We start from the raw sequence: 26,955 nt of genomic DNA, 5'->3' as shown, positions 1-26,955 counted from the left end.
GGTGTATAGTCCTCTCCCTCATAGTCAGAGGTGGCTTTTCATATTATTGGGACCTAGTAAGCCTAAAGACATGTTGTCTGCCTCCAATACATCCAATTTAAATGGCACAGTAGCAGCAGGCTAACCAAAATAAAAAATTTCATTTCAAGAGGAGAAATAGGAAACACAAATCAATCAGTCATCCACAGGAATTATCAAGTCCCACTCGGAGGGAATGGCAAAGATTGAGAGTAGAATACATTTCTTGGTTTACTCATCTGGCACCCCTGGTTCTGTTTTCTGGAAAGTGTTGCAATGCCCTTTATTCTTCATGGCCACAAAGGTTTGCATTGAAGAGGAAGTGTCATAGCTTTTATAGCCCACTTGTTAGTGCAGATTAGGAAACTACTTACTTAGGGGTTGAGCAGACTTTTGTAAGTAAGCTAGTAATTTTTCTTTTCTGTATAGATCCTTCAAAAATTCAGGAGATTGTTTGATTCCAGTTTCAGGTATGAGTAACTCCAACCAAACATCTCATTGGACAAAGATTTTAAGCCTCAAGATTCTGTTCTTTTAGTTTCTAGCCTCTGTGCCCTGCCCACTTCCTTTGTTCTCAACTCAGTGGCATCCACCTTGATATCATCTGAAAACAGTGGGTGTGCATGGGAAGGCAACCCCATAATCCAATTCAGCCAGCAGGCTCTCTCCATTTCTATGACAAGGCCCCACTTATTTATGTATAGTTTTCTTCCTGAAAGTTTAGAATAATTTCACATTATTCCAGTCATTTTTCAAATAAGGGCTTGTATAACATAGAATTTTACTTTTTCACATAGACTACAGTATTCAATCCTTTTTTGTCACTAGTCATTAAATACCACTACATTCCATATATTCTGTGACATAGGCTAAGTATGATCTCAGGTTTGCACAAAAGAACTCTGAGCTTCAGACAGGAAGTTACTGCCCAGAGTTTGCAAATGATCAAATAAAAACTTGAATTCATATCATCTGATTCTAAAATGGCATTCTCTTCTCACCACAAAATGCTGCCTGAAAATAGCTAACTTGAGAGTTAAGGAGAGTTGGTGATATTTCATGTCCATTCTTGAGAGAAAAACAGGCATGAATATCAGTGGACTGATGCATGACCAAGGATAGATCTGTCAGTTAAAAAAAAAAAAAAGCCAAAAACCAGGGAGCAATTTTCTAAATATTTTAACTTTGCCATAATAGCAACATCAGATAATAGGAACAAGAGAGTACCATAAAAATGACAACTCCCAAAAGAATAACAATGAGGGCAATAATTTCTTATATTTAAATGTGTTAAGATACCAGAAATATAAACCTCAACTTTCATGTTAAAAAAAAAAGTATGATTTTACTGCAAAAGAGTCATAAGCTTGATTTTATTTCTTATTAAAATCAGGATTAATAATTATTAACAATATTAACAAATAATAATAGAAGCAGGGTGTTCTGATTCTCTAGGGTAGCCTCTTTGTTTTACGTAAAACCACCAAACTATTTTCCAAAGTTGCTATACCAGTTTGCATTAAATGAAAAGTTCTTGTTCCTCCACATCCTCATCAGCATTTGATGTTGTCAGCATTCCGAATTTTGGTCATTCTGATAGGTGTTTACTGGTATCCCCATTGTTGTTTTAATCTGCATTTCCCTGATGACACGATGAGCATCTTTTCATATGATTACTTGCTATCTATTTACTAGCTTCTTTGGTGAGGTGTCTGTAGGGGTGTTTGGCCCATCTTCTAATCAGATTGTCTCCTTATTGTTGAGTTTTAAAAGTTTTTTGTGTATTTTGCATAATAGTTCATTATTGGGTATGTCTTTTGCAGATACTTTCTTCCCGCCTGTGGCTTATCTTCTCATTCTTCTGGCAGAGTTTTGTTGTTGTTGTTGTTTTGTGGCTTTTTTTTTTTAAGAGCAGAACTTTTTAATGAAGTCCAACTTATTAATCCTTTCTTTCATGGATCATGCTGTTGGTGTAGTATCTAAAGTTAACCTGGTGATGTGGATATGGTATTCAAGGTCATCTAGGTTCTCTCCTATGTTGTCTTCTAGGAATTTTATAGTTTTGCATTTCTACATGTAGGTCTGTGATTCATTTTGAGTTAATTTTTGTGAAGGTTTTAAGGTCTGTGTCTAGATTTTCTTTCTTTCCTTTTTTTTTTTTTTTTTTTTTGACATGTGGATGTCCAGTTGTTCCAGCACCATTTGCTGAAGAGACCATGTCTGCTCCACTGTATTGCCTGTGCTCCTTTGTCAAATATCAGTTATTGTATTTATTCTGGTCTATTTCTGGGCTCTATATTCTGTTTCATTGATCTGTTTATCTATTTCACCAATACCACATTGTCCTGATTACTGTAGTAAGTCTTTATAGTAAGTCTTGAAGTTATAGTAAGTCTTGAAGTTGGGGAGAGTCAGTCTTCCAACCTTTTCCTTCAATATTGTGTTGGTAACTTTAGGTCTTTTGCCTCTCCATATAAACTTTATAGTCAGTTTGTCAATACATACAAAATAACTTGCTGGGATATTCATTGGGATTGCATTGAATCTGCAGATCTGGTCGGCAAGAACTGACATCTGGACAATATTGAGTCTCCCTATTCATGAATATGGAGTATCTCTCCATTATTTAGTTCTTCTTTGATTTTATTCATCAAAGTTCAGTAGTTTTCCTCATAAAGATCTTGTACCTATTTTGTTAGATTTATACCGAAGTATTTCATTTTGGGGGTGCTAATGTCAATAATATTGTGGTTTTAATGTCAAATCCCACTTGTTCACTGCTGGTATATAGGAAAACAATTGACTTTTGTACATTAACCTTGTCCTTGGCAACCTTGCCATAATCACTTATTAGTTCCAGGAGTTTTTATGTCAGATCTTTCAGATTTTCTACATAGACAATCAGGCCACCTGTAAACAAAGACACTTTTATTTTTTCTTTCTCCATCTGTATACCTTTTCTTATTGCATTAGCTAGAACTTGCAGTATGATGTTGAAAGGACTGGTAAGAAGGAAGATTGTTGCTTTATATCAGATCTTGGTGGGAACACTTCAAGTTTCTCATTATTAAGTATGATGTTAGCTGTAAGGTTTTTTTTGCAGATAATCTTTATCAAGTTGTGGAAACTCTCCTCTATTCCTAGTTTACTGAGAGTTTTTATGATGACTAGGTGTTGGGTTTTGTTGAATGCTTTTTCTGCACCTGCTGATATGATCATGTGATTTTACTTTTTTAGCTTGTTGATGTGATGGAATATGTTAATTGATCCTTTTGAACCAGCATTGCATAACTGGGTAAATCCCACTTCATTGTGGTGTGTAATTCTTTTTATACGTTGTTGGATTTGAAGCGTCTACCCTGAAGTTACACAGGCCAGTTTTGTTCACATTTCATTGGCCAAGAAAGTCACATGACCACACCAAACTTCGTAAGTGGAGAATGTGAATATATTTAAACAGTCCTGATGTCTACCATAACTGTGACCTCTACATCTAGCTCACTGTACTGTAGCTATTAACTACTTAACTTTCATAATATTTCTGGCAAAACTGTTGGAATGGATGGATTTGTGTTAAACTCTAAATTTTGGAAATCAACTGTTAATTTTTATCAATTTCTATTTATTTCAGTTGTTAATGCAAATTCTAGATTAGCCTCAAAGAAATTGTCAGGTATTTGTCCCTATTTTGCTTAGACTTGCAGAGATTTGAATTGCTGTTTATTATGGTGAGAAGCTCTGACAAACATTAATATAAGTGCACAAGCTTTTATACACAACTACAGTAATCTCATGAATGTCCCCTTATTGATACCTCGCAGGACCAAATAGGTAAATAAATCAGTTTCGTTCACGTCTTGATATAATATCTGCTGATGGGAAGTTATATCCATAGTGGCCACCATGGAGGCTGGGGAGAGTACTGGGGGCAATTCTTATACTTGAAATTTTGAGAAATTAGAGGAGTTAGAAGACAGCTTAAGTGCAATCTGAAATTATTACTGGTTTTTAAAGATGAAAATCTACTGAAGGAGGGACTAGCCACTCTGGACCTCAGCTTGCTCATTGCTACAATAAGGGAGTACATAAAATGCAAGGACACACTGGATTCCATCTAAGATAGCCTCTGAAATTCTATGAATCAATAATTTTAGAGATTCTCATTTTAATGTGTTTTAAAAATTCTCTAAATGTAATCCAAGTTTGAATTAAATGCACAAATAGGGCTTATTAACTCAAAGCACATAAAGTGTAGTCAAAACTAAAAAATTAAAGTCACTTGTCAGAATCAACCAACCTGTCTTCAACCTGTTTTCATAAGTTATTCCCCATATTAATGTCAAGAAAATCCTGACTCTAAAGTAAGACTGTCTTCAGTAGGGGATGAGTCTTTCCCAGTGAGAACAAGCAGGAATGGGTTCTGTGGATACAAGATTTGCAAGGACGTCACCCTGACATTAAATTAGGCATTTGATTGTAAGCCTCATCTTGAGGCTTAGGAGAGTTTCCAAGTCAGAAGCAGAGAGGACTTTTTGATTTTTTATTGTCAAGTCACTCAAAAGGTTTCCTGGTTTTCAGCTATTTTTAGGGGAAATTGACACTTTGATCATTTATTTAATCAAATGTCTTTCTTTGAATACAGAGAGTGCCAACTAAATGAGTCATCAGACTAAGCAGAGCAGAATAACAAGGACACCCCCCGTGTTGCTTTCTGCTTGTGGTATTTTGTAATTTAAGAACTTGATTTTTAGCTGCAGCACCTTCTCCAGAGACACTCTGGCTTAAAATACCTAACACCAGAGGGAGTGGTTTAAGGGCTCTGCAATAGCATGATCTGGGCCTTAGCTCTGTAGTTACTTTTTCTTAACCATGGTTGTTGAGTTCTCACAGATAACTTCAGTTGGTCTACTTCTGTGGTCACAAGAGGTTATTTTTATAGACCTCCCATTTAAAAAAGAATTTCTAAAGAATTACCTATTGCTGCTCAACAGTTATCACAAATTTAGCAGCTTAAAACAACACCCACTAATTAGTTCACAGTTCTGTAGGTCACACATCTGGCATGGCTTGGCTGTGTTTTTGCTTAGGGTATCACATGGCTGAAACCAAGGTGTTGGCTGGGCTGAGCTCTTATCTGGAGGCTCTGGGGGAAAGTCTGCCTCCAGGATCATTCAAGTTGTTGGCAGAATCCAGTTCCTTGCAGTTCTTGGCCTGAAGTCCCCATCTTCTTGCTGCCTGTCAGCTAAGCATTGCTGAAGGCTGCTCTCATGTTCTTCCCACATGGTGCCCCCATCTTCAAGCCAACAGAGGTACACTGAATCCTTCTTACTTTTTAGATCTCCTTGACTGACTCTTCTGGAACCAACCAGAAAAAGCAATCTGCTTTTAAAGGGTTCATGTGGATATGTTAAGCCCACTGAGATAATCTCCCTATCTTGGGGTGAACTGACTAGTAACCTTAATTACATGTGCAGCATCCCTTTTGCCATGTGAAATATCATAATCATGGGGGCCATCTTAGGATTCTGCCCACTACACTTTCTTTATGCAGACATTCTCTGTATATAGATTCAGTTTTTAGGTTGAATAACATGACAAAGCTTTTGAAACATTAAATGTGAATCAGTACAATGAGTCATGCTTAGGCTAAATTACTTTTATTGTGAATGTGATACAAAGGATTTGTGATACTGAAAAATACATTTACTTTAAAAATAAGTTTATAAATGTATCAGATAAAAGTACATTTAAAAAGCATATTTTAAGAAGCTATTATGAATGTTCAGCGTATGCTTAGAATTCCTTGATACCATCAAAAGCCAATGAGTAGCCTTATCTCCTCAATGTATGCTGTTACTCATGGCTTTTGTCATACATTAATGACACAAACTCTTAGACTTCAGCGCTAAAAGAGATCAGAGATCATCTGTCACCCTCCCCCTCCTGTGTTTTCTTCATAAATGAGAAACCAGAGACTCAGGGAAGGGATATGATTCAGAGAAGGCCACAGAGCCAGCTAGCCAGGGGGAGAGCCTGGCCTAGAAGACATGCTTTCTGATTTCCTGTCTGGTAGAAACAGTAGTTAACAGTAACATTAATTGGAGATTTTCTATACAGCAGGCCCTATCCTATGCACTTTAAATATATTGCTTTCCTTAACCCTCACAAAAATTCTATATGGTGTTGCCATTTCACAGTTTGAATAAAACTAGATCACAGAGAAGGTAACTTGCTTCACATCACCCACCTAGTATATAATGGAGCAGGGATTCAAAGAGAAATAGTTTGACACTGTTGCCGAAAAACCAGCCTCTGTACCCTGATAGCCAAAGTGAGACTCGGAGGCAGAGCTACGGGAGAACTGGAAAAGAACAGTTTTATTGCTTTGCCAGGCAAAGGGAGTCACAACAGGCTAATGCCTCAGAGACTGTGACTCCATCATGGGGTTGGTATCCTGAGGTTTTATAGAAAAACCAGATGGAACAGAAAGGCAACAACAACTAGAGTGTTTTCCAGGGTGCTGTATTCTTCTTAATCTTGATGAATCCACCTGCCATCATAGAGAAACTCCAGAGGGTCTGTTCATTCTTCTGAGGCTATCAGCCCATGACCACCTTCCTAGAATACAGCCTCTGGGTCAAAGGATAAGCTATTCTGGGTAAAGAAGGTATAGGGAGTGGAGAGTGTAATGGAAAGGTTAGGGGCTGTTGAGCACAAAAGTAGTTGAACAAGTAAAGCAGAGATTGGGGGGAGGGGTTGTCAGAGGAAAGAGAAAAACAGTTTGCAGGAATTTTAAGTGAGAATGAATCAGCAAACAGCTTTAGCATCAGGGAAGCCATTTTGTTAGTTTCCTACCCTGTCAGCCCCAGGCCTGACCTCTTCACTGTGCTCTGCTCTCTCCACCCCACCAGCCACTTCTAGCAGGGTCTTCCCCATGCACTCACAGAGTTAACTTGGTATCATCTCCATGGACGGCTGCACAAGCTACCCTTCGGTTATATTCCGACAACAAGTCAGTGACTAGCAGAGAATTTGGAGTCAGGGAACCGTGTATAAACTCTGATGCTGTCACTGTCTACATGGCCTCAGGGAGTTGTGTAACTGCTGGGGCCCTTGGATACTGTATCTGTGAAATGGGGATTGTCCGAGTTCTAAAGAGGACACAAGGAAACAATCTGTAAACAAAAGGATTACATGCTCACTGTATTGTTATTCTTTAACAAGTGGTGGCTAGTTCTCATCATCCTGTAACAGCAGATTTTCAAGTCACTTTTGCTATGACAGAGTCAGACATTAAATGAAAAACAGTAGATGTTTGATATTGTAAAGTCTGGGTCCTGAGACCTTTAGGAATTTCATTTAGTTTGAAAGTCGTTTCCTGTACATATGCTCATTCTGCATTTTCAGATGTCACTGAGGTTGTATGTCTCACTTGGTGGTGATTTTTCACACAGACATTCTTCACAGGAGGGGAATAGTAAAGCTGTGTGGACAGGCCAGGACCCAGCCGTCGGCCTGGCTCCCCCACACCAGCCCAGCACCTTTCGTGATTCCAGTTCTCACACCTGGACAAAATTTTACTGCTTTATGTTGTGGCCATTTGGGGATCACTGTCAAAGTCATAAATATTAAATTTATGGCTATCAAGGTCTACTCTTCATCCCCATCCTTTTTGTTATTGTTAACATTTCATCCCTTGTTTTATGTGTATGTGTAGTTTTTGCTAGACCATTTGAAAGTAAGTTGCAGACAGTATAGCATTTTAGATCTGAATACTTCAGCAAGTATCTCCTAATGATAAGGAAATCTTTTAAAATACATGCCATTATCTACCTAGGAAAAAATTAACAATTTTCTTATCCCATCTAATATCCAATTCATAGGCACACTTTCCCTACTTGTCCTAAAATTGCTTTTAATGTTTTGCTTTTAGGATTTATTTTTGTTTGTTTTTTCCTTAAAAAGAAACCAAAGTACACTCATAGCATTTAATGGTTACATCCCTGTGATGTTTTTAAATCTGCAACAGTTCCCCCACCTTGTTTGTTTGTTTTCATGGTACTGACTTTAAGAGACGAGGTCAATTCTCTTGGACAAAACTCCACGTTCTGGTTTACCTGATTTTGTGTGTATCATTTATCTTGTTATTCTGTCTTCTCTATTTTTGAAAACTTAGAATTTGGTTCCAAAGACCTGATTAGAAACAGGTTGTATATTTTTGTCCAGAACAACTTGATAGGTGCTACTGTGATTGCCACTATTAATGGTGCTAAGTTTGCTCACTTGATGAAGACGGTGATGGCCAGGACTCCCAGTATTAAAGTACACGTTTTCCTGTAATAAGTAGAACTAATTTGTGGAGTGATTTTTTTGGCTCATATGAATATCCTTTTATTTAATGGTGTTTGCATCCATTGATGTGCCTTACTGGAATTATTTATTCCACTGGAGGTTGCAAATTGGTAGTTTTTAAATTTTATTTTCTATACATATTATCTAACATTTCTCGGTAAATAAGAGCTTTCTCATCAATGGGAGATGTTTTATCTTGTCTTATACTTCATATCAGTACAACATGTCTTCCTATCAGTTATCTAAAATATCAGTCTTAGTTTGTGGAACTAAGTTGTAGATCATAATTTATATTTTATATATAGTTTTTAAAGCATTTTGGTGTACATTAAAGTTGGAAGTGGAGAACAGATGAAATTTAAAGCAGTGTTTCAAAATGGTGAGTCAATATTATAATAAGGGGCTTGGTGAAAAGGATTTCAACAGGTCACTGGCAATATCACCAAATATTTATTGATCTAAGATGAAATGATTAACACCAGACACTAAAAGAGCTTACCATATCCCGAAATACTAATGATATGCATGGTCAATGTGGATAAATATTTATGGCCAATAGGAAGGAAATTAGTGCAAATGATTTCGACCATCCCCCTGTTGCTCCAGCTTTGTCATCTCTCAACTCCACATGCCAACTTGTAAGGCCTTTGATAATTTGGGCTCAGTTTCTTGGATCTCAATCTACCCATTTTTCAAGCCCAGCTCAAATCCCACTCCCTCTGGGAAGCCCCCTCGTCCCCGTCCTCTGCGAACAGCACTTTGTACCCCTGCCACACGTGTGGCCCTTGACTCAGTTTCCTGTTTGGTCTTCTAATTGGCTTCTGTAAGTAAACCTCACAGCCAGACTGTTGAAGATCCTTAAGTCCATGACTAGCCATGACCAAAATTTAAAAGCTCTTTTTTTCACATGGCAGTGCTGGGTTTTCCATTCCCTAGGAGCATCTCTGTGAAAGTCACCAACAGATGTGAAACTGTTACCAAGCAAGGCTAGCTCCTTAGTGTAGCTTTCTTTGCTTTCTAATACTGATCACCAGACAAAAACAGGTTTTCGTGTGGAAGTTAAAGCTAGAATTGAGAATTACTCACCACCTGTTCTTTGGAAATAATGTGACAGCTTTTTACTATGATGAAGAAAGACAGGGAAAAGAAAAGGGCATAAATTAACCTTCCATTTAACTATTACAATGAAAACACAGCTTATTTTATTTTATACAGTTTGAACCTTTTTGTCCCTTTTGTTACCATTTTGAACACTGTTTTAAATGGAAATAAAACAATGGTATTTTGTGTTTCTTAAAAGATTTTTTAGAAAATTCCCATCCCACTCAACAAGACATTGTTTGAAATACCTGTTTCTCTCTGTCTCCCTAATAAGAGCGCTTTGTATTTATGCAGTTCTTTTCATCTGAGGACCTCAGAGCACTGGCTGACATTTTTTTGTTATCAGATGGTGATGACAGGACTGTCATGCTTTTGTTTTCTGTCTGGGCAGAAGCCGGAGGTAAGAAGCTACGGAGCACCGTCCAGAGAAGTACAGAGACAGGCTTGGCTGTGGAGATGAGGAACTGGATGACCCGGCAGGCAAGCCGAGAATCGACAGATGGCAGCATGAACAGCTACAGCTCGGAAGGAAAGTGAGTAAGCTGGCCGCGATGTGGTCTCTGCCACACCTTGCCAGGGCCCCGCTGCACTGTCGCACTCTCCGTGCTGCCACAAAAGCTAACTCACGTGCTCTCGCGCGCCGTTTGAACTCTCACTAACTTGCTGTAGAGAAAACTTGCTCGCCTGCTGCTGAGAAATGTGACCTCTCTGGCTTTTTATATCAAGGAAGATAGGTTTGGGGATAAAGTGTTTCACTTTAGTGGCAAGATGCTGAAATGTGGCTGTCACAGTATGTGCAAATAGAAGTTTGCCCTACCTTGAAATAATACATAAAGGCACAAATAATAAGCACTGGTGCCCACACCACGTGAACTAGGTGGATTAAAGAAATCTTTTGTTCTAAGAGCTATTCCCAAAAAATAGAGAATACTGACACATACGTAGTTCTGTTCAGTAACAAGCAGCTCAGATAAATGTTAACAGCCAGAAAGAAACACTGCAAAGAAAGTTGGTGAGCCTTCCCTGTCGGTGGTTATCATGTAGTTCCCCTTGAAGTCACTGCATCTGAGAGATTTTTAAAGCATCTGTAAAGACGGCGCAGCCCTGTCGCCAACAAGTTAGCAGTAATTAGCAGCTGCAGAGCCCGTAGGTGGACGTGGAGAGGACACTAATAAAGGAGAGTGGGGTTTACTGACCCCCGTCTGTCATCCCCATGGAAGCATCGGATGTTGAGGCCACATACATGTAGTCAGTTCACAGATGTGAGGCCATAGGAGCTGCTGGCAGAGCACTGACGATATGCCCCAGGGAACGTTTATCTAGCACAATTATATAAATACAAGAGAAGTGTGTGGTTTCCATGTGTTTATAAATAAGGTTATATGGGATACTTATGGAAGCATTAAATGTGTATTTGGGAATTAAGGTTGGGGGAAGTAGATTTGACATTAACCAAGGAAGTCTTAGATGGAGAGTCAAGTTTTAAAATGTGCACTGAGCACTTGTCACTGCAGAGCGCTATGTCAGGCACTGTTAGGGATATAAAAATCTTTAAACTGTGACCCCTGCACGCCAATATTTATCATCTTATTGGAGCAATGGGATGAATATTTATAAATTCATTCAACAGATATTCTCATACCTTCTCGTGTTCCAGGCACTTTGTTCTGCGGTGCGGATATAAGTCATATGAGGGAGCAAAAATCAGTTGGTGGTTAGACCACGGGCTTCAGAATCATATGGACTCAAATTCTAATTGGTTTTTTGGTGCTATAGAAACTTGGGCAAGTCATGTCATTTTTTAAAGATTCATTTTAATCAACTGATTGAGTTTAACAAGTGTTTAGAATATCCCGGGCGTGGTTCTAGTGCTGGATATCTGTCCGTGAACAAAGGAAAAAAAAAAAAAAACAACCCTACCCTCACCAAACTCACAGTCTAACAGGACAGACGATAAACAAGGGAAGTTGTTAAAGTGTATCTGCAAGAAAAATAAGTGGCATGTGGTAGGTTAGGTGGTGTAAGTGCTAAGGAGAAAAAGGAAGGGGGAGACATGACAGAGGGCGAGGGTGGGGTTTGATGTAGGGGAACAGGGAAGTCAGTGAGCGCGTGGATATCTGAAGGAAGAGCCTTTCAGGCTGAAGCAGTGCGGAGGCCGGAGCTTGCCCGGCTGAAGCAGTGGGAAGGGCGGCTTGTATTGACTTCACACGTCATTGCGAGGACTTTGCTTTTACTCAGAGGGATGAGAAACCAGTGGGGATTGTGAGCAGAGGTCTGGCTTCAGTTTGAGTGGGTCACTCTGCTGTGGGAGTGGAGAGAAAAGGCGGCAACAGGGTATCATTCAGGGCTGCTGCCGCGGGACAGAAAGAGAAAATGGTGGCTTGGACCTGAGTGGTAGCATTAATGAGGTCAGATTCAGGATGTATTTTGACAGTAAAGCCAGTAAGGTTCAATGATGCATTTGATATGAATATGAGAGAGAGTGTATTCGTTTGCTAAGGCAGCCATAACAAAATACCCGACAGGGTGGCTTAAACAACAGAAATGTATCTTCTCGTAGTTCTGGAGACTAGAAGTCCCAGATCAGGGTGTCAGCAAGTCTGGTTCTCCTGAGGCCTCTCTCCTTGGCTTGCAGATGGTCACCTGTCCTCACATGGTCTCTCCTCTCTGCAGGTACACCCCTGCGGTTTCTTCTCATAAGGACACCAGTCCTGTTAGCTTAGGGCCTAACTCTAATGACCTCATTTAATCGTTAAACCTCTTTAAAGGTTCTATCTCCAAGAACAGTTGTCCTGGGGATTCCAGGTTTAACATATGAAGGGGCGGGGGCACAGTTCAAGCCAGAAGAAAGACAGCTCCAAGGCTGAGCAATTGAAAGAATGTAGCTGCCATTTAAGATGGGAATCCTCAGAGAGGAACAGAGATTGGTTTTTTGTTTGAGGATTGGGAGTCAGTTCGGAACACATTAAGTTTCAGTTACCTCTTAGACATTCCAACAGGTAAGTAAGTAGTCGAAGCAGTTAGAATATCATCTGTGGCCCAAGGGAGAGGCCCAAGCTGGACATGTCAGTCTAGGCAGTGTCAGGATAGGTGGTGATGGAAACCTTGAGACTATCTGAGATGCCAAGGGACTCGGGACATACAGAGAAGAGGTCACAGGATCACGCTCCTATGTTTAGTGGCAAAATTAGCAAAGGAGACTGAGGAAGAAGAGCCAAGGAGGAAAACCAGGCAGCTAGAGGGTGCAGGAAGCAGAGTAGAGAACGTGTGTCAAGGAAGAGACTGTCTCAGTTGTGTCACGTGGGGCTAATATGTTCAGTCAGATGAGTACTGAATATTAACAGTCGGGTTTACCACCGTGGCTATTGGGTAACCTTGATCAGAGGAATTTTGGTAGGGTGGGGAAAAACCAAGGAAGAGAGCAGGGAAAAACTGATCAGAATTTCAAGGGAGGATGAGGGGAAAGAAACTGAAGATAGCACAGAGACAGCTCTTTTAAGGGATTTCAGGAGAGAAATGGGGGTGGTAGCTGGAGAGGGAAGTGGGGTTAGGAAAGGGAGTTTTTTTAAGGTGGAAGAAATAAGTTTATGTGTGTTGATGGGAATGATCTGAAGACTTCCTTCAGCAATAAAATGGGTTAAATAGACTCTCTCAAAGTGCAGCTAAGAGGGTTCAGGGGGTGATGCCTGTTGTGGAATAAGTGCTCAGCGTGCACTGACGCTGTTGATAGAAATCACAGCTCATGCCCTTCAGAAGAGAGAAGGACGTACACAGGAGCCTGCAATGCAGCACAAGGGCTTCTGGTGACGTACGTGGGCTGCTGGAGGACAAGGCGGGGAGAGCTGAGGAGGTGCAGTGCGACTGGGATCCAGCTAATACAAGTGGCAAAATAGTGGTACCCACTGCTGCTGCCACAGGAAGAGGCCTAGATGAAAACAGGAGTTGAGGGTTTAATCCTGTGTATTATTTTGCTTTTAGTCTGATTTTCCCTGGTGTCCGCTTGGCCTCTGATAGCCAATTCAGCGACTTTCTGGATGGCCTTGGCCCAGCCCAGCTAGTGGGGCGCCAGACTCTGGCCACACCTGCAATGGGTAAGGATTTCCATCACGTGGGTTCATTGTTTTTCTTTTAGATTATTGGAAATCACATTCTCGAATTTCATAGGATTTTTAACAGTATTAGGAATGAGTATCTTCGATTTTAACAATAAAAAACTTCGACTAATTTTTTTCCATTTTAATTTATATGCTTTTTAAAGTAAGCTATCATTGATGAATTTTTAAATATATTTAAATTTAGGAAAATATGGAAATAATGAAATGTTAAAACCAAAGTCTTTGGCACAAGCGTTTTTCTCACTGCGTTTATATGTTAAGGTCTGTTTGTTTCTTCCTCACACGCCGTTAGGCGACATTCAGGTAGGAATGATGGACAAAAAGGGACAGTTGGAGGTGGAAATCATTCGGGCCCGTGGCCTTGTTGTAAAACCAGGTTCCAAGACACTGCCAGGTAAGAACAGAAGAGATTCTTCTCTTATTGTTCATAATCTGCACTTATCAATTAAGAGACTTTATTAGATGCTGAAAACTTTGTTTTTAGATAACTAACATTAGATGCACGGTTATCTGTGGTTGTTTGTGTGTTTATCCTGTGTGAGACTCAGTGAGGGTGGTCTGGTGGGCTAAGTTGTTAGAAAGCACGTGTGTATGTGGTAGAACCCTCTGCACAATCAAAGCTACCACACTTAGATAATTCATTTTGTAGAATGTGTACGTAAGTTCTTGTTGGCTGGTGTTTTGTGTTCTTTAGTTTATCTGGAGTTTCCGAATTCTGGAATTAAAACAGATACAGGCCCCCAAAGTAGCACAAGTCTATGTACACAGGACATTCTGATTATGATTTTTACTTCCTATAGTGTATAGAGAGGCACCATTATAAATTTTTATTGTGATGTCACAGATTTGGTACTGAAATGTCATAATCTAAGGTGCTTACAGCCATGGGAAATGCCAGATTCCAGATGCATTGTGCAGAGACGTGTAGAACAGCGGATCTGATGTACAGAACAGTTCTGAAACTTGGGTCTCACCTCAGCATCTCCACTGACTGAACTGTAATTCTGCATTTCATTACTTTCCTATCCTTGCAGAAATTGCCATGTATATTACCTGTCCTACAACGTTGCAGTGGTGATTAAGACCACTGTATTTACAAAGGTCGTGGAGCTTAGTTGCTGACTACCAGAGAGAATACCACAATTTGTTCATGCATGACAATGCTTTTTTGAAAAGTCTTCTCAGAAAAATTTCATCCCCACGGTATTCATAATTCGTTGCCTCTTCCCAGCTAATTGAAACATATCATCAAACCCCACCCCTGTCTTGTACCCACAGCACCATCAGTAAATAAACCCTTTTGAGTGATAAATGATTTGTGGCAATGGGTGAGTAAAAACTTTTAAGCATGTTTAATTAAAGTATTGACAAATGAAAAACTGAGTAAGACATTCTTCTTGAATATGGTTAGGGGACTGGAAGCATTTCACCTTTTTTCAATGCAGAGTTCAAATCTGTATAACCAGCTGATGCCAAAGTAGTAATCCACCGAGAGGCTAGGTTAACATTGTGTGAAACTCCCTGAACGGCTGCTAGTGACCTGTTGTTTTATGACTGACATAACGTGGAAAAGGCCAGTGATGTGACTGCCAGCTCTTTCAGCCTAAGACTAAGCTGTTGCAGGTGTCACTTTGCCCGTAAGTTGGGGGTGTCATGACAGTAGCTCATCACTTATGTCTCCTGTTTTCTCTCCCAAGCACCCTATGTAAAGGTGTATCTATTAGATAATGGAGTCTGCATCGCCAAAAAGAAAACAAAAGTGGCAAGAAAGACGCTGGAACCCCTTTACCAGCAGCTGTTATCTTTTGAAGAAAGTCCCCAAGGAAAGGTTTTACAGGTATTTTACTGAAATATATATTCCTCACCTAAGGAAGTGCTTTGGTGGAGTCAAACTTCTATTCCCCACATCTTGTCTTCTCACATTCCTTTCCATTCCGAACAGCTGCAATTCTTGGGAAGCTGCAAAGCAGTGGCCAGTACTGTAAACGTTGTTGTTTCCTTTAAAGTGAACTATAGACATGTAAACCACCATCACACAAACTCCAATCTTCCGTGACTGCTTATGAGTTCTTCTAGTGTACTTTTTTTTAATGGAGGTACTGGGGATTGAACCCAGGACCTTGTGCATGTTAAGCACGCACTCTACTACCAAGCTATATGTACTATACCCTCCCCCACTGGAGCACCATCCCAGTAATTAAATACAACTATTTATTTACTGCATCTATTGTATAACTGAATGTATTTTAGTTTACAAGCTTTTATGTATCTGGTTATACTGACCTTACTCTCCTTATTTTGCCAACAGATCATTGTCTGGGGAGATTATGGCCGCATGGATCACAAATCCTTCATGGGAGTGGCCCAGATACTTTTAGATGAACTGGAGCTATCCAATATGGTGATTGGGTGGTTCAAACTTTTTCCTCCTTCCTCCCTAGTAGATCCAACCTTGGCCCCTCTGACAAGAAGAGCCTCCCAATCCTCTCTGGAAAGTTCAACTGGACCTTCTTACTCTCGTTCATAGCACCTGTAAGACTGTTGTCATAGCAACCAGCGTTACAAAAAAAAAAAATCACAGGTCGCAAACCCTGGTAACACTGCATGCTTAATGTTGTGTCTTCTGAGCCTGTTTCTAGGGATACAAAGCGATCCTGTGTTCTCAGAGGAAGTCGCACACATTGTGCCCTAAAGAATGCCCTCAGGTGAAAGAGCAGAGCCGTGACGAACTATCAGGCTTGGAGTTCAGGCACACTCGAGTTTTGTCCAATCTGAAGCCATGGATTAATCTCAAAGAATCAGTCAGTTTCATGCAGCAAAAGCCCTTTTCAATGGCACCTTTATATTTTTATCGTTCCTTTTTCATTTCTCTGACCCCAAAGCCCTGTGATGCCACAGAAATGGAGCTATCCAGCCATTAAGCCATCTTACAAGTCAAGGAGTGAAGTCCTCAGAAGCATCAGGTGAAAAGCAAGAGACCAAAGATGTGGTCCAGGATAAAACATCAGCCCTCCTCTGGACGGGGGACAGGAGCAGCCAGTCCAACGTGACGACGTAGACGGTGGCAGACTTCGGAGCTCCAGCAGGCATGTCACTCCCTCATGCAAAGATGTGTTGGACTCTGAAAAAAACAATTCTGTGGCTATACTGTACTAAATGAAATTAAACTTTTTTTGCATGGACACAGATTAGCTGAATCCTTAAATTATTTTCTTGGAGCTGCAACTTGCAAAAAAGTAAAAATCAGCCATTTTCAACAATTTATATTATTTTTAAAGATAAATTTCACTAGTGCATGGTTTTAAAAAAGGGAGCGAATGCAACAGGGTGATACAAAGACACACCATGTTTATTCTTTAATCATAGTCTATGTTTTGGCAGACATTACAGAAAAAAATACTTTCTAGAAGATGCTTAAAATTCTCTTTATGTGACAAATAAGCATAATATATTCAATTTATTTCCATGTTAAATACACAGATCTTACGAAGTTCAAAATGTGCAAATTGTTCACATCTTTCTTCCTCTTTTAATCTTTTATTTTCTTTCTCCCTACCAGAGTGAACATTATGCTAAAAAATTACAAGTTTTTGATCTGATACTCTTACACCCTATATTTGATTCAGAGCTGTAGATGCTGCTGAATTTCTCAAGGGGACAAAAAAAGCTTTATTTCAAGCATGTTGAAAGGATTTTGCAACATGACTTGGGAGTACATTAAAAGTAAGTCAGCATGTATTTGATAAAGAAGATATTTGAACTTTTGCAATTTATTGTACAGTGCATGGTAGTTTTATTTTCACCTTCAAAGTTCAGTTTACAGAAAAATCCTAAAATCATGTGGCCGTTGTAATGTCTAATTTGTTTTTCACACCAGCATTATTCATACAGGGGTTAAAGTATTATTTCTAGAAGGTCTTAGGTTTTGTTTTTTAATTCAAGCAATTTCTTTAGCCAATTTCCATTTACTATGTGAATAAAAACACTTAAAAATTTGGAACCCTGAAACATAGGGGCTGTTTATTAATTCATTTTTCTGTAGTAAAATTCAGTTTTTCACGAAATATATTTCTAAAGAAATATAGTAAACATAAATTTGCAACAAATAATTTTAAGACTCTATGAAAGTCAGTCTATTAACAGTTCTCTTATGCCATCACCAAAAGTCTACACACAAACCCCCTAAAGTCAAACCCCTGCCTTTGGTTTTACAGACAGTTATTACCATTGGGTGGTGCTGCAAGGTCAAATTTCTCCAAAGTTCCCTGACTTAGAGGAAAAGTCACTGGTTAATGTAGTAAACCACCCATACTTTCTTTCTGTAGACTTTGAAAACACATTCTTATAGGTTCATTTTAATTTCTTACAACAACTTTTGAAATCCAGATACATACCATTTGTTCAAGTTGAGGCCATGCACAAAAATTGCTTTTCTTTCCCTGTTTAAATTCAGTGCTGACCATTAAAAACTATCATGCTTGATATGGTGCAAAAGTTAAAATGAGTATCACTAAAAATGCCTTGTCCTTATGTGGTGCAATACGAAATACACCGAGACTGTGTCTTGACATTCTGAGACCTGCGATGGACCCAGGTAACGTTGAAAGAATGAATAAAACTTTATTGAAATGATTTAGACACTTGTGTACCAGCAACAATTGATTTAATAGACCTCTAGTGTCTATACTTTCCCTTAGAATAAACGTTTACCATTTTCCTGATACTAAGATGCAGTCACATAATCTTTTGTGCGTATTCCTATATAAATTATTTCTAATTTTAATAAGAAGGACTGGACTGTGTGGAATATTTGTACATACTTGTCATTATGCAGTATTTATTTTAAAATTGGTGTTTTTTTTTTAATTTTCACATGTCTGCACCTCGACTTGTGGTTTAGTCATGTAAATAGCACTATTCCAGTGACCGTTGCTGCCCTGTACATAGTATGTTTTAAAAGCAAAGGGAATTCCAGTTGGAAAAAAAAAAAAAAGGGCAGATTAGTCCTGTAATGAACATAACTAATGTAAAACTCAAATTCATTCTGGTGATGGGATTTAAACACTTTAAATAAAACATTTTCTTTACAGACGTCGTATGCCTAGTCTTCTCTGACTTCGCCTCCCCACGCGTGCCTCAGCCCGCAGCTCGTCCCCTGAACTCACACCCCATTTAAAGTCAGAGATAATCTCTTTCCCCATCTCCGTAACAGAAGCAGACCACTGGTCTCAGCAGTTGGCCCTCAGCAGAGAAGTGCCACAGGACTTCAACTCACATCATTAAAAGTTGCTTTTTTAAAAGGTGGTTATTCTAGATTGAAGTGCTTTCTGATGCAGTGACTCAGAAGCTCCCAGACTGTGTGTGTGAAATGAGTGAGATTTGAGTCAGTGTGGCCTCTGCTGACAGCAGAGTCAGAATCACACACAGGCTTTGCCATTCCCTGGGTGGAGATGGTGAGGGTGACAGTTGGCTCTATGCTGTGTGTCTCCACTGACGTGTCATTTCAACTTTTTGGGGGATGTGGGTGCATTTTCACCTGGGGAGACGTGTGGTAACCTGACATACAGCAACTGACATAATCTGTTTTGTAACAACCTGTCCAGAGACTGGCTTCTATCATGTAAGCATGACTAGAGGAGAGGGTTTCTCCATCTTCTAGGGCATTTCCTCAAATTGCAAAAAAGAACCTCAGCAGGATTCCAATGGAAGTCTTCCCCAGCTCTAAATTTAAGAGCTACTTTATCCTGAAAAAACTAAAAACAGACTTATCATATGATGCAGCAATCCCACTCTTGGGCATATGTCTGGAGAAAACCAACTCAGATAGATACATGTACCCCAATGTTCACAGAAGCACTATTTACAACAGCCAAGACAAGGAAGCAACCTAAATGTCCATGAACAGATGACTGGAAAAAGATATATGGTATATATATTCCATGGAATACTATTCAACCATAAAAAAGAATGACGTAATGCCATTTGCATCAACATGGATGGACCTAGAGATTATCATACTAAGTGAAGTCAGACAGAGAAAGACATCATATGGTAACACTTGTATGTGAAATCTAAGAAAAATGATACAAATGATCTTATTTACAAAATGGAGACAGGCATAGAATAATTTATGGTTACCAAAGGGGGAAAGGGGAGATGGGAGGGGATAAACTGCCTGTCTGGGATTAGCAAACTACCATATACATAATAGATAAACAAGGTCCTACTGTATAGCACAGGGAACTATATTCAGTAACTTGTAATAACCTATAATGAAAAAAAAAAAAAATATATATATATATATATATATATATATATATAACTGAATCACTATGCTGTATACCAAAAACTAATACATTTTAAATCTATACTTAAATTTAAAAAAAAAAAAAGAGCTAGTTTGATTAATTAGAAATCCAGCTGAGATCCAGACCTAGTTCCCTCCACTTCTTGAAACGGCCATTTCTTGCCTTTCCAAGGACTCAGTTCCAGCCCAGTCCCCCATACTATCCCACATCATCCTTCACTATTTAGCATACACACCCTGCTCTGGTGAGCTATTTCCTGTTCACACATTCCTATTCTCAAATGCCCTTTGCCATTTTTAAATGTCCTCTCCTGAAAAGCCTTTCTACTTCCTCAAAAGTGATCCATTAGTCCCTTCCTGCAACTCCGGGCTCAGGACTGAGCTCTCAGGTAGCAGTTCCTGACTAAACCCTAACAACATGGCTGCTGTCAATACCAGCACCTTCACTTCCCCCGTAATTTTGTAAGCCAAGGGTCCACAAGCAACAATAAAGGACACGATGGTCACAATCATAGAAGCTTTAGGAGAATGGCCAAGAAATCACCAAAGCTGTCTGCCTGTACTGACTAACCTTTAACATAAAATCATATTGTCTGCATGCTTGTCTCCTCTCACTCAGCTCATAATGCCTCAACATCCTCTAGCCTTCATGGACTGAATGAAGTACACACACCAACCTTTGGTTTGTGAAATGTGTATTGAGAAGCAGTGTGTAAGAGGGAATAAAAAACCAAAAACAACAATCTGTGCCACTCAAATTCTTCATATGACTTGACTCAAGTCACTTGGTTTCTCTGGCAATTTCTTCATCTGGGAAACAATGAGTCTGAGTCAGACATTCTCCCAACGTTAAATCAACACTAACTAACATATGCTTCTTGAAGGAAGGAACCATATTTGTCTTTTCCTTTCCCTTTTTTGTATCCTCAATGCCAAGAACAATGCTGGACACAGATGTTTCATAAATATCTGCCAAATTAATACTTAGTCCTTGCTATTTTAAGACACTTTAAGGTATTGTAGTGAACAGAACAAGTATGGCCCTATCCTCATGGAACTTTCATCCTACTAAAAAGATGCAAGATTAAAGATAAGGAGATGATTTTAAAGGTAGTAAGAGAAAAACAGAGTTAGATACAAGGGAACCTCAACAAGGCTATCAGCTAATTTTTCTACTGAAACACTGCAGGCCAGAAGGGAGTGACAAGATATATTCAAAGTCCTGAAAGAGAAAAACCTGTTCCATGGGCTACTCTACTCAGCAAGATCATTTAGAATAGGAGAAGAGAAAAGAATTTCTCAGACAGGCAAAAACTAAAAGAATACAGCAATACTAAAAACTATCCTAAAAGAAATACTGAAAGGTCTTTTCTAAAAAAGAAAAGCAAGAATCTATAGAAAAAAGAAAATCACAATTGGAAATGTGATAACTACAAAACAGCAAAAGAATAAACATGAAGTAAACATGAAGATGTGTAAGACAACATCAAAATCATAACGTGGAGGAGGGGCTAAGAAAATATAGATGTTTTCCTTTCTTTTTTTTTTTGAAACGTGTTTGAGCCTATATGATTACCAGTATAAAGTAAGTACATACAGTAAGGCATTAACACTTGAAAAACAGGGTAACCACAAATCAAAAACAGAGTCACAAAAATGAAAATAAGCATAATACAAAGGGAAATCATCAAATTACAAAAGGAAAAAGAAATAAGCACAGAAGAAATAAAAAATCAACTTGAAAACAAGGTTTAAAATGTCAATAAATAGGGAAATCTCGTCAAGATGGCAGAGCCGAAGGACCTTAAGTTCACTTCATCTCAAGGACACAACAAATCACAGCTGACTGCTGAACAATCATCAGATAAAAAGACTGGAACCTACCAAAAAAAACCTACAACAGGAGACATAGAGGGAACCACAGTGGGACGGTAGGAGGGGCACACTTGCAATACAATCAGATCCCATACCCTACGGGTGGGCAACCCACAAGCTGGAGAATAATTATATTGCAGAAGTTCTCCCATGGGAGTGAAAGTTCCAACCCCCCACATCAGGTGCCCCAGCCCAGGGATTCAGCATCGGGAGGAGGAGCCCTGAGAGTACTTGGCTTTGAAGGCCAGTGGGGCTTGACTGCAGGAGTTCCACAGGATTAGGGAAAACAGATTTCATTTTTAAAAGAACATGCAAAACCTTATGTGCATGGGGACCAGTGGCTGAAGCAGTGATTTCATAGAAGCCGGTGCCAGGCCTGCCCGCTGGTCTTCAAGGGTCTCCTGGGGAGGTGGGGGACAGCTGAGGCTCATTGTGGGGACATAAAAGCTTGTGGAAGATATACCAGGAGTATTCATCTGCATAAACTCTCCTGGAGGCTGACATCTCGCTTGGGTCAGTAGCACCAAGACCTGGACCCATCCAATAGTATATAGGCTCCAGTGCTGGGCTGCCTCATGCCAAACAGCTAATTTGGTGGGAACACAGCCCAGCACCACCAGCAGACAGGCTACCTAAGACCTCCTGAGCCCACAGCTGCCTCTAGGCACACCCATAGACAGCCCTGCCCACCAAAGGGCCAGGACCCAGCTCCACCCACCAGTGAGTGGACACTGGCCCCTCCCACCAGGAAGCCTGCACCAACCTCTAGGCCAGCCCCACCCACCAGGGGACAGACACCAGAAGCAAGAAAACTATGACCTAACCACCTACAGAACCAACTCTGCAAATGCAGGCCAGATCACTACCCTGGGGCCAGCCAGCTCATGGCCCTTGGGGGGGCAAAAGGGGAGTGTACTGCTGGGACACGTAGGATGTCCCCTACAGAGGCACCTCTCCAAGGGCAAGAAACATAAATAACCCACCACATAATAAAAATACAAATAGAAATTTAGACAAAATGAGGTGCCAGAGGAGTATATTCCAGATGAAAGAACAAGATACAACAAAAGAACTAAGTGATGTGGAGACAGGCAATCTGCACAAGAAAGAGTTCAGAGTAATGATCATGAAGATAATCCTAGAACTTGAGAGAAAAATGGATGCACAAACTGAGAAGTCAGTTTTTAAGAAAGAGTTAAAAAAATATATAAAGAACAACCAAACAGTGTTGAAGACTACAATAACTGAAATGAAAAATACACTAGAAGAATCAACAGTAGAGTAAATGAGGCAGAAGAACTGATCAGTGAGCTTGAAGATAGAGTAATGGAGATCACTGTTGCAGAAGAGAAAAAAGAATGAAAAGAAATGAGAACAGTTTAAGAGATCTCTGGGAGCAATATCAAGTGTACTAACATTTGCATACTAGGGGTCCCAGAAGGAGAAGAGAGAGAAAGGACCTGGGAAAATATTTGAAGAGATAATTGCTGAAAACTTCCCTAACATGGGAAAGAAAATAGTCACCCAAGTCCAGAAAGTGCAGAAAGTCCTATACAGGATTAACCCAAAGAGGAGTACACCAAGGCACACAGTAATCAAATTGACAAAGATTAAAGATAATGAGAAAATAATAAAAGCAAAAAAAGAAAATCAACAAATAACGTACAAGGGAGCTCCCATAAGGTTATAAGCTGATTTTTCAACAGAAACTCTACAGGCCAGAAGGGAGTGGCACAATACATTTAAATCAATGAAATGGAAAAATCCACAACCAAGAATATTCTACCCAGCAAGGCTCTCATTCAGATTTGACATAAAAATCAAAAGCTTTACAGACAAGCAAAAGCTAAAAGCACCACAAAACCAGCTTTACAACAAATGCTAAAGGAACTTCTCTAGGTGGAAAAGAAAAGGGCAAAACTAGAAACAAAAAAAAAAATTATAAAATGGAAAAGTTCACCGGTAAAAGCAAACATACAGTTAAGATCAGGAAATCATCCACACACTAATAAGGAAGTTAAAAGACAAAAGTACTAAAATCAACTTTATCCACAATGAGCAATTAAAGGATACATAAAACAATTAAATGTAAAATAGGATATCAAAACCAGTAATTGTGAGGGGAGGAGAGTACAGATGCATTTGAAATTAAGAGATCAGCATCTTAAAACAATCGTGTGTGTGTGTGTGTGTGTGTGTGTGTGTGTGTGTATTTCTATATCAAAACCTCATGGTAACTGAAAACCAAAAATCTCTAATAGGTATACATACACACACACACACACAAAGGAATCCAAACATAATGCTAAAGATAGTCATCAAATCACAAGAGAACAAATGAAGTGAAAAAAAAGACCTACAAAAACAAATCCAAAACAATTAACAAAATAGCAACAAGAACATCTGAATCAATAATTACCTTAAATGTAAATACTTTAAATGCTCCAACCAAAAGACAGACTGGCTGAATGGATACAAAAACAAGATCTGTATATATACTGTTTACAAGAGAACCACTTCAGATATAGACACATACAGACAGAAAATGAAGGGATGGAAAAACGTATTCCATGCAAATGGAAACCGAAAGAAAAGTTAGAGTAGCAATACTTAATATCAGACAAAATAGACTTTAAAATGAAGACTATTACAAGAGACAAAGAAGGACAGTACATAATGATCAAGGGATCAATTCAAGAAGATGTAACAATTGTTAATATTTATGCACCCAAATAGGAGCACCTCAATATATAAGGCAAATGTTAACAGGCGTAAAAGGAGAAATTGACATTAATACATTAATAGTAGAGGAACTTAACACCCCATCTACATCAATTAACAGATCACCTGGACAGAAAATCGATAAGGAAATACAGGTCTTAAATGATGCATTAGACTAGATGGGCTTACTTGATATTTACAGATCATTCCATCTGAAAGCAGAATACACATTCTTCTCAAGTGCACATGGAACATTCTCTAGAGCACATGCTGGGCCACAAAGCCAGGCTTGGTTAAACTTAAGAAAATTGAAATTAGGTCAAGCATCTTTTCCAACCACAATCCTATGAGATTAGAAACCAACTACAAGAAAAAAACTGCACTGCAAACGTGGAGGATAAGCAATATGCTACTAAACAACCAATAGATCACTGAGGAAATAAAAAAAAATGCCTAAAGACAAATCAAAATGAAAACACGATGATCCAAAACCTATGGGACGCAGCAAAAGCAGTCCTAAGAGGAATTTTATAGTGATACAAGCTTATCTCAGGAAACAAAAATCTTAAGACAACCTAAATTTACACCTAAAGCAACTAGAGAGAGAAGAACAAACAAAACCCAATGTTAGCAGAAGCAAAGAAATCATAAAATGAGAACAGAAATACATGAAATAGACACTAAAAAAAAAAAAAATAGAAAAGATCAATGAAAGTAAAGCTGGTTCTTTGAAAGGATAAACAAAACTGATAAACCTTTAGCCAGACACATCAAAAAAAAAGGGGGAGAGGGCCCAAATCAATAAAATCAGAAACAAAAAAAGGAGAAATTACAACTGATACCACAGAAATACAAAGGACCATAAGACACTATCATGAGGAACTATCTGCCTATAAAATGGACAACCTAGAAGAAATGGACAGATTCTTAGATACAATCTCCCAAGACTAAACCAGAAGAAATAGAAAATATCAACAGACCCAATGATCAGTTCTGAAATAAAACCAGTACTTTAAAAATTCCCTAAAACCAAAAGTCCAGGACCAGATGAGAAGAGTTAACATTTATCTGAAACTATTCCAAAAAACTGCAGAAGAAGGAATACTTCCAAACTCATTCTATGTGGCCACCATCACCCTGATACCAAAACCAGAAAAAGATATCACACACACACACACACACACACACACAAAGACAACTACACTCAGTATCACTGATGAATATAGATGTAAAAATCCTGAACTAATTATTAGCAAATTGGCTCCAACAATACATTAAAAGATCACACAACATAATCAAGTGGGATTTATCTTAGGGATGCAAGGATTTTTCAATATGTGCAAATCAATCAATGTGATACACCACATTAACAACTGAAGAATAAAAACCATATGATCATCTCAATAGATACAGAAAAAGCTTTTGATAAAATTCAACACATATTCATGATAAAAACTCTCCAGAATGTGGGCATAGAGGGACCATACCTCAACATAACATAAGACATATAAGACAAACCTATAGCTAACATACTCAATGGTGAAAAGCTGGAAACATTTCCTCTAAGATCAGGACAAGGATGTCCACTCTCACCACTTTTATTCAACACAGTTTTGGGAGTCCCCATCACAGCAATCAGAGAAGAAAAAAATAAAAGGAATCCAAATGGGAAAAGAAGTAAAATGTCACTGTTTCCAGATGACATGATACTATACATAGAAAATCCTAAAGATGCTACCAGAAAACTACTAGAGGTCTTAATGAACTTGGTAAAGTTGCAGGACACGAAATTAATATACAGAAATCTGTTGCATTTCCGTACACTAACAGCAAAATATTACAAAGTGAAATTAAAGAAACAATCCCATTTACCACTGCATCAAAAAGAATAAAATACCTAGGAATAAACCTACCTCAGGAGGCAAAGGACCTGTACTCCAAAAACTGTAAGACACTGTTGAAAGAAATTGAAGACGATATAAACAGATGGAAAAATACACCATGTTCTTGAATTGGAAGAATCACTATTATTAAAATAGCCATACACCCAAGGCAATCTACAGATTCAGTGCAAACCCTATCAAATTACTAATGGCATTTTTCACAGAGCTGGAACAAAACTTTTTTGAATTTGTATGCAAACATAAAAGACCCCAAATAGCCAAAACGGTCTTGAGAAAGAAGAATGGAGCAGAGGAGTCACTATCCTTGACTTCAAACTATACTACAAAGCTATAGTAATTTAAACAGTATGGTACTGGTACAAAATCAGACATACAGATCACTAAGACAGGAAAGTCCAAAAACAAGCCACGTACTTATGGTCAATTACTCTATGACAAAGGAGACAAGAATATATGATGAAGAAGAGACAGTCTTCAATAAGTGGCGCTGGAAGAATTGGACAGTTACATGTAAAAGAATAAAATTTAAAAATTCTCTAGCACCATATACAAAAATAAACTC

At 38.9% G+C, this 26,955-nt stretch overlaps 1 protein-coding gene across 28 annotated transcripts in view; it reads left to right on the top strand.

Annotated features, from left to right (window-relative positions):
* The window catches only part of RIMS2 (regulating synaptic membrane exocytosis 2), a 489,839-nt gene extending 471,164 nt beyond the window's left edge, over positions 1-18,675 (top strand). For 16 of the 28 annotated variants that reach the window (XM_032468058.1, XM_032468065.1, XM_032468062.1 and 13 more), the window contains 5 exons: positions 9,863-10,004; positions 13,450-13,562; positions 13,879-13,980; positions 15,284-15,423; positions 15,895-16,113. In XM_032468058.1, coding sequence (XP_032323949.1) covers positions 9,863-10,004; positions 13,450-13,562; positions 13,879-13,980; positions 15,284-15,423; positions 15,895-16,113 — 716 coding nt within the window. Of the gene's footprint in view, positions 1-9,862; positions 10,005-13,449; positions 13,563-13,878; positions 13,981-15,283; positions 15,424-15,894 lie in introns of all 28 variants that reach the window. The other 12 variants (XM_032468081.1, XM_032468080.1, XM_032468083.1 and 9 more) reach the window with 1 other exon arrangement.
* The last annotated feature ends 8,280 nt before the right edge of the window (positions 18,676-26,955 follow it).

The sequence above is a fragment of the Camelus ferus genome, chromosome 25, assembly GCF_009834535.1.
Source record: "Camelus ferus isolate YT-003-E chromosome 25, BCGSAC_Cfer_1.0, whole genome shotgun sequence".
Lineage (NCBI taxonomy): Eukaryota > Metazoa > Chordata > Mammalia > Artiodactyla > Camelidae > Camelus > Camelus ferus.
This window is presented reverse-complemented; position numbering and strand designations above follow the sequence as displayed.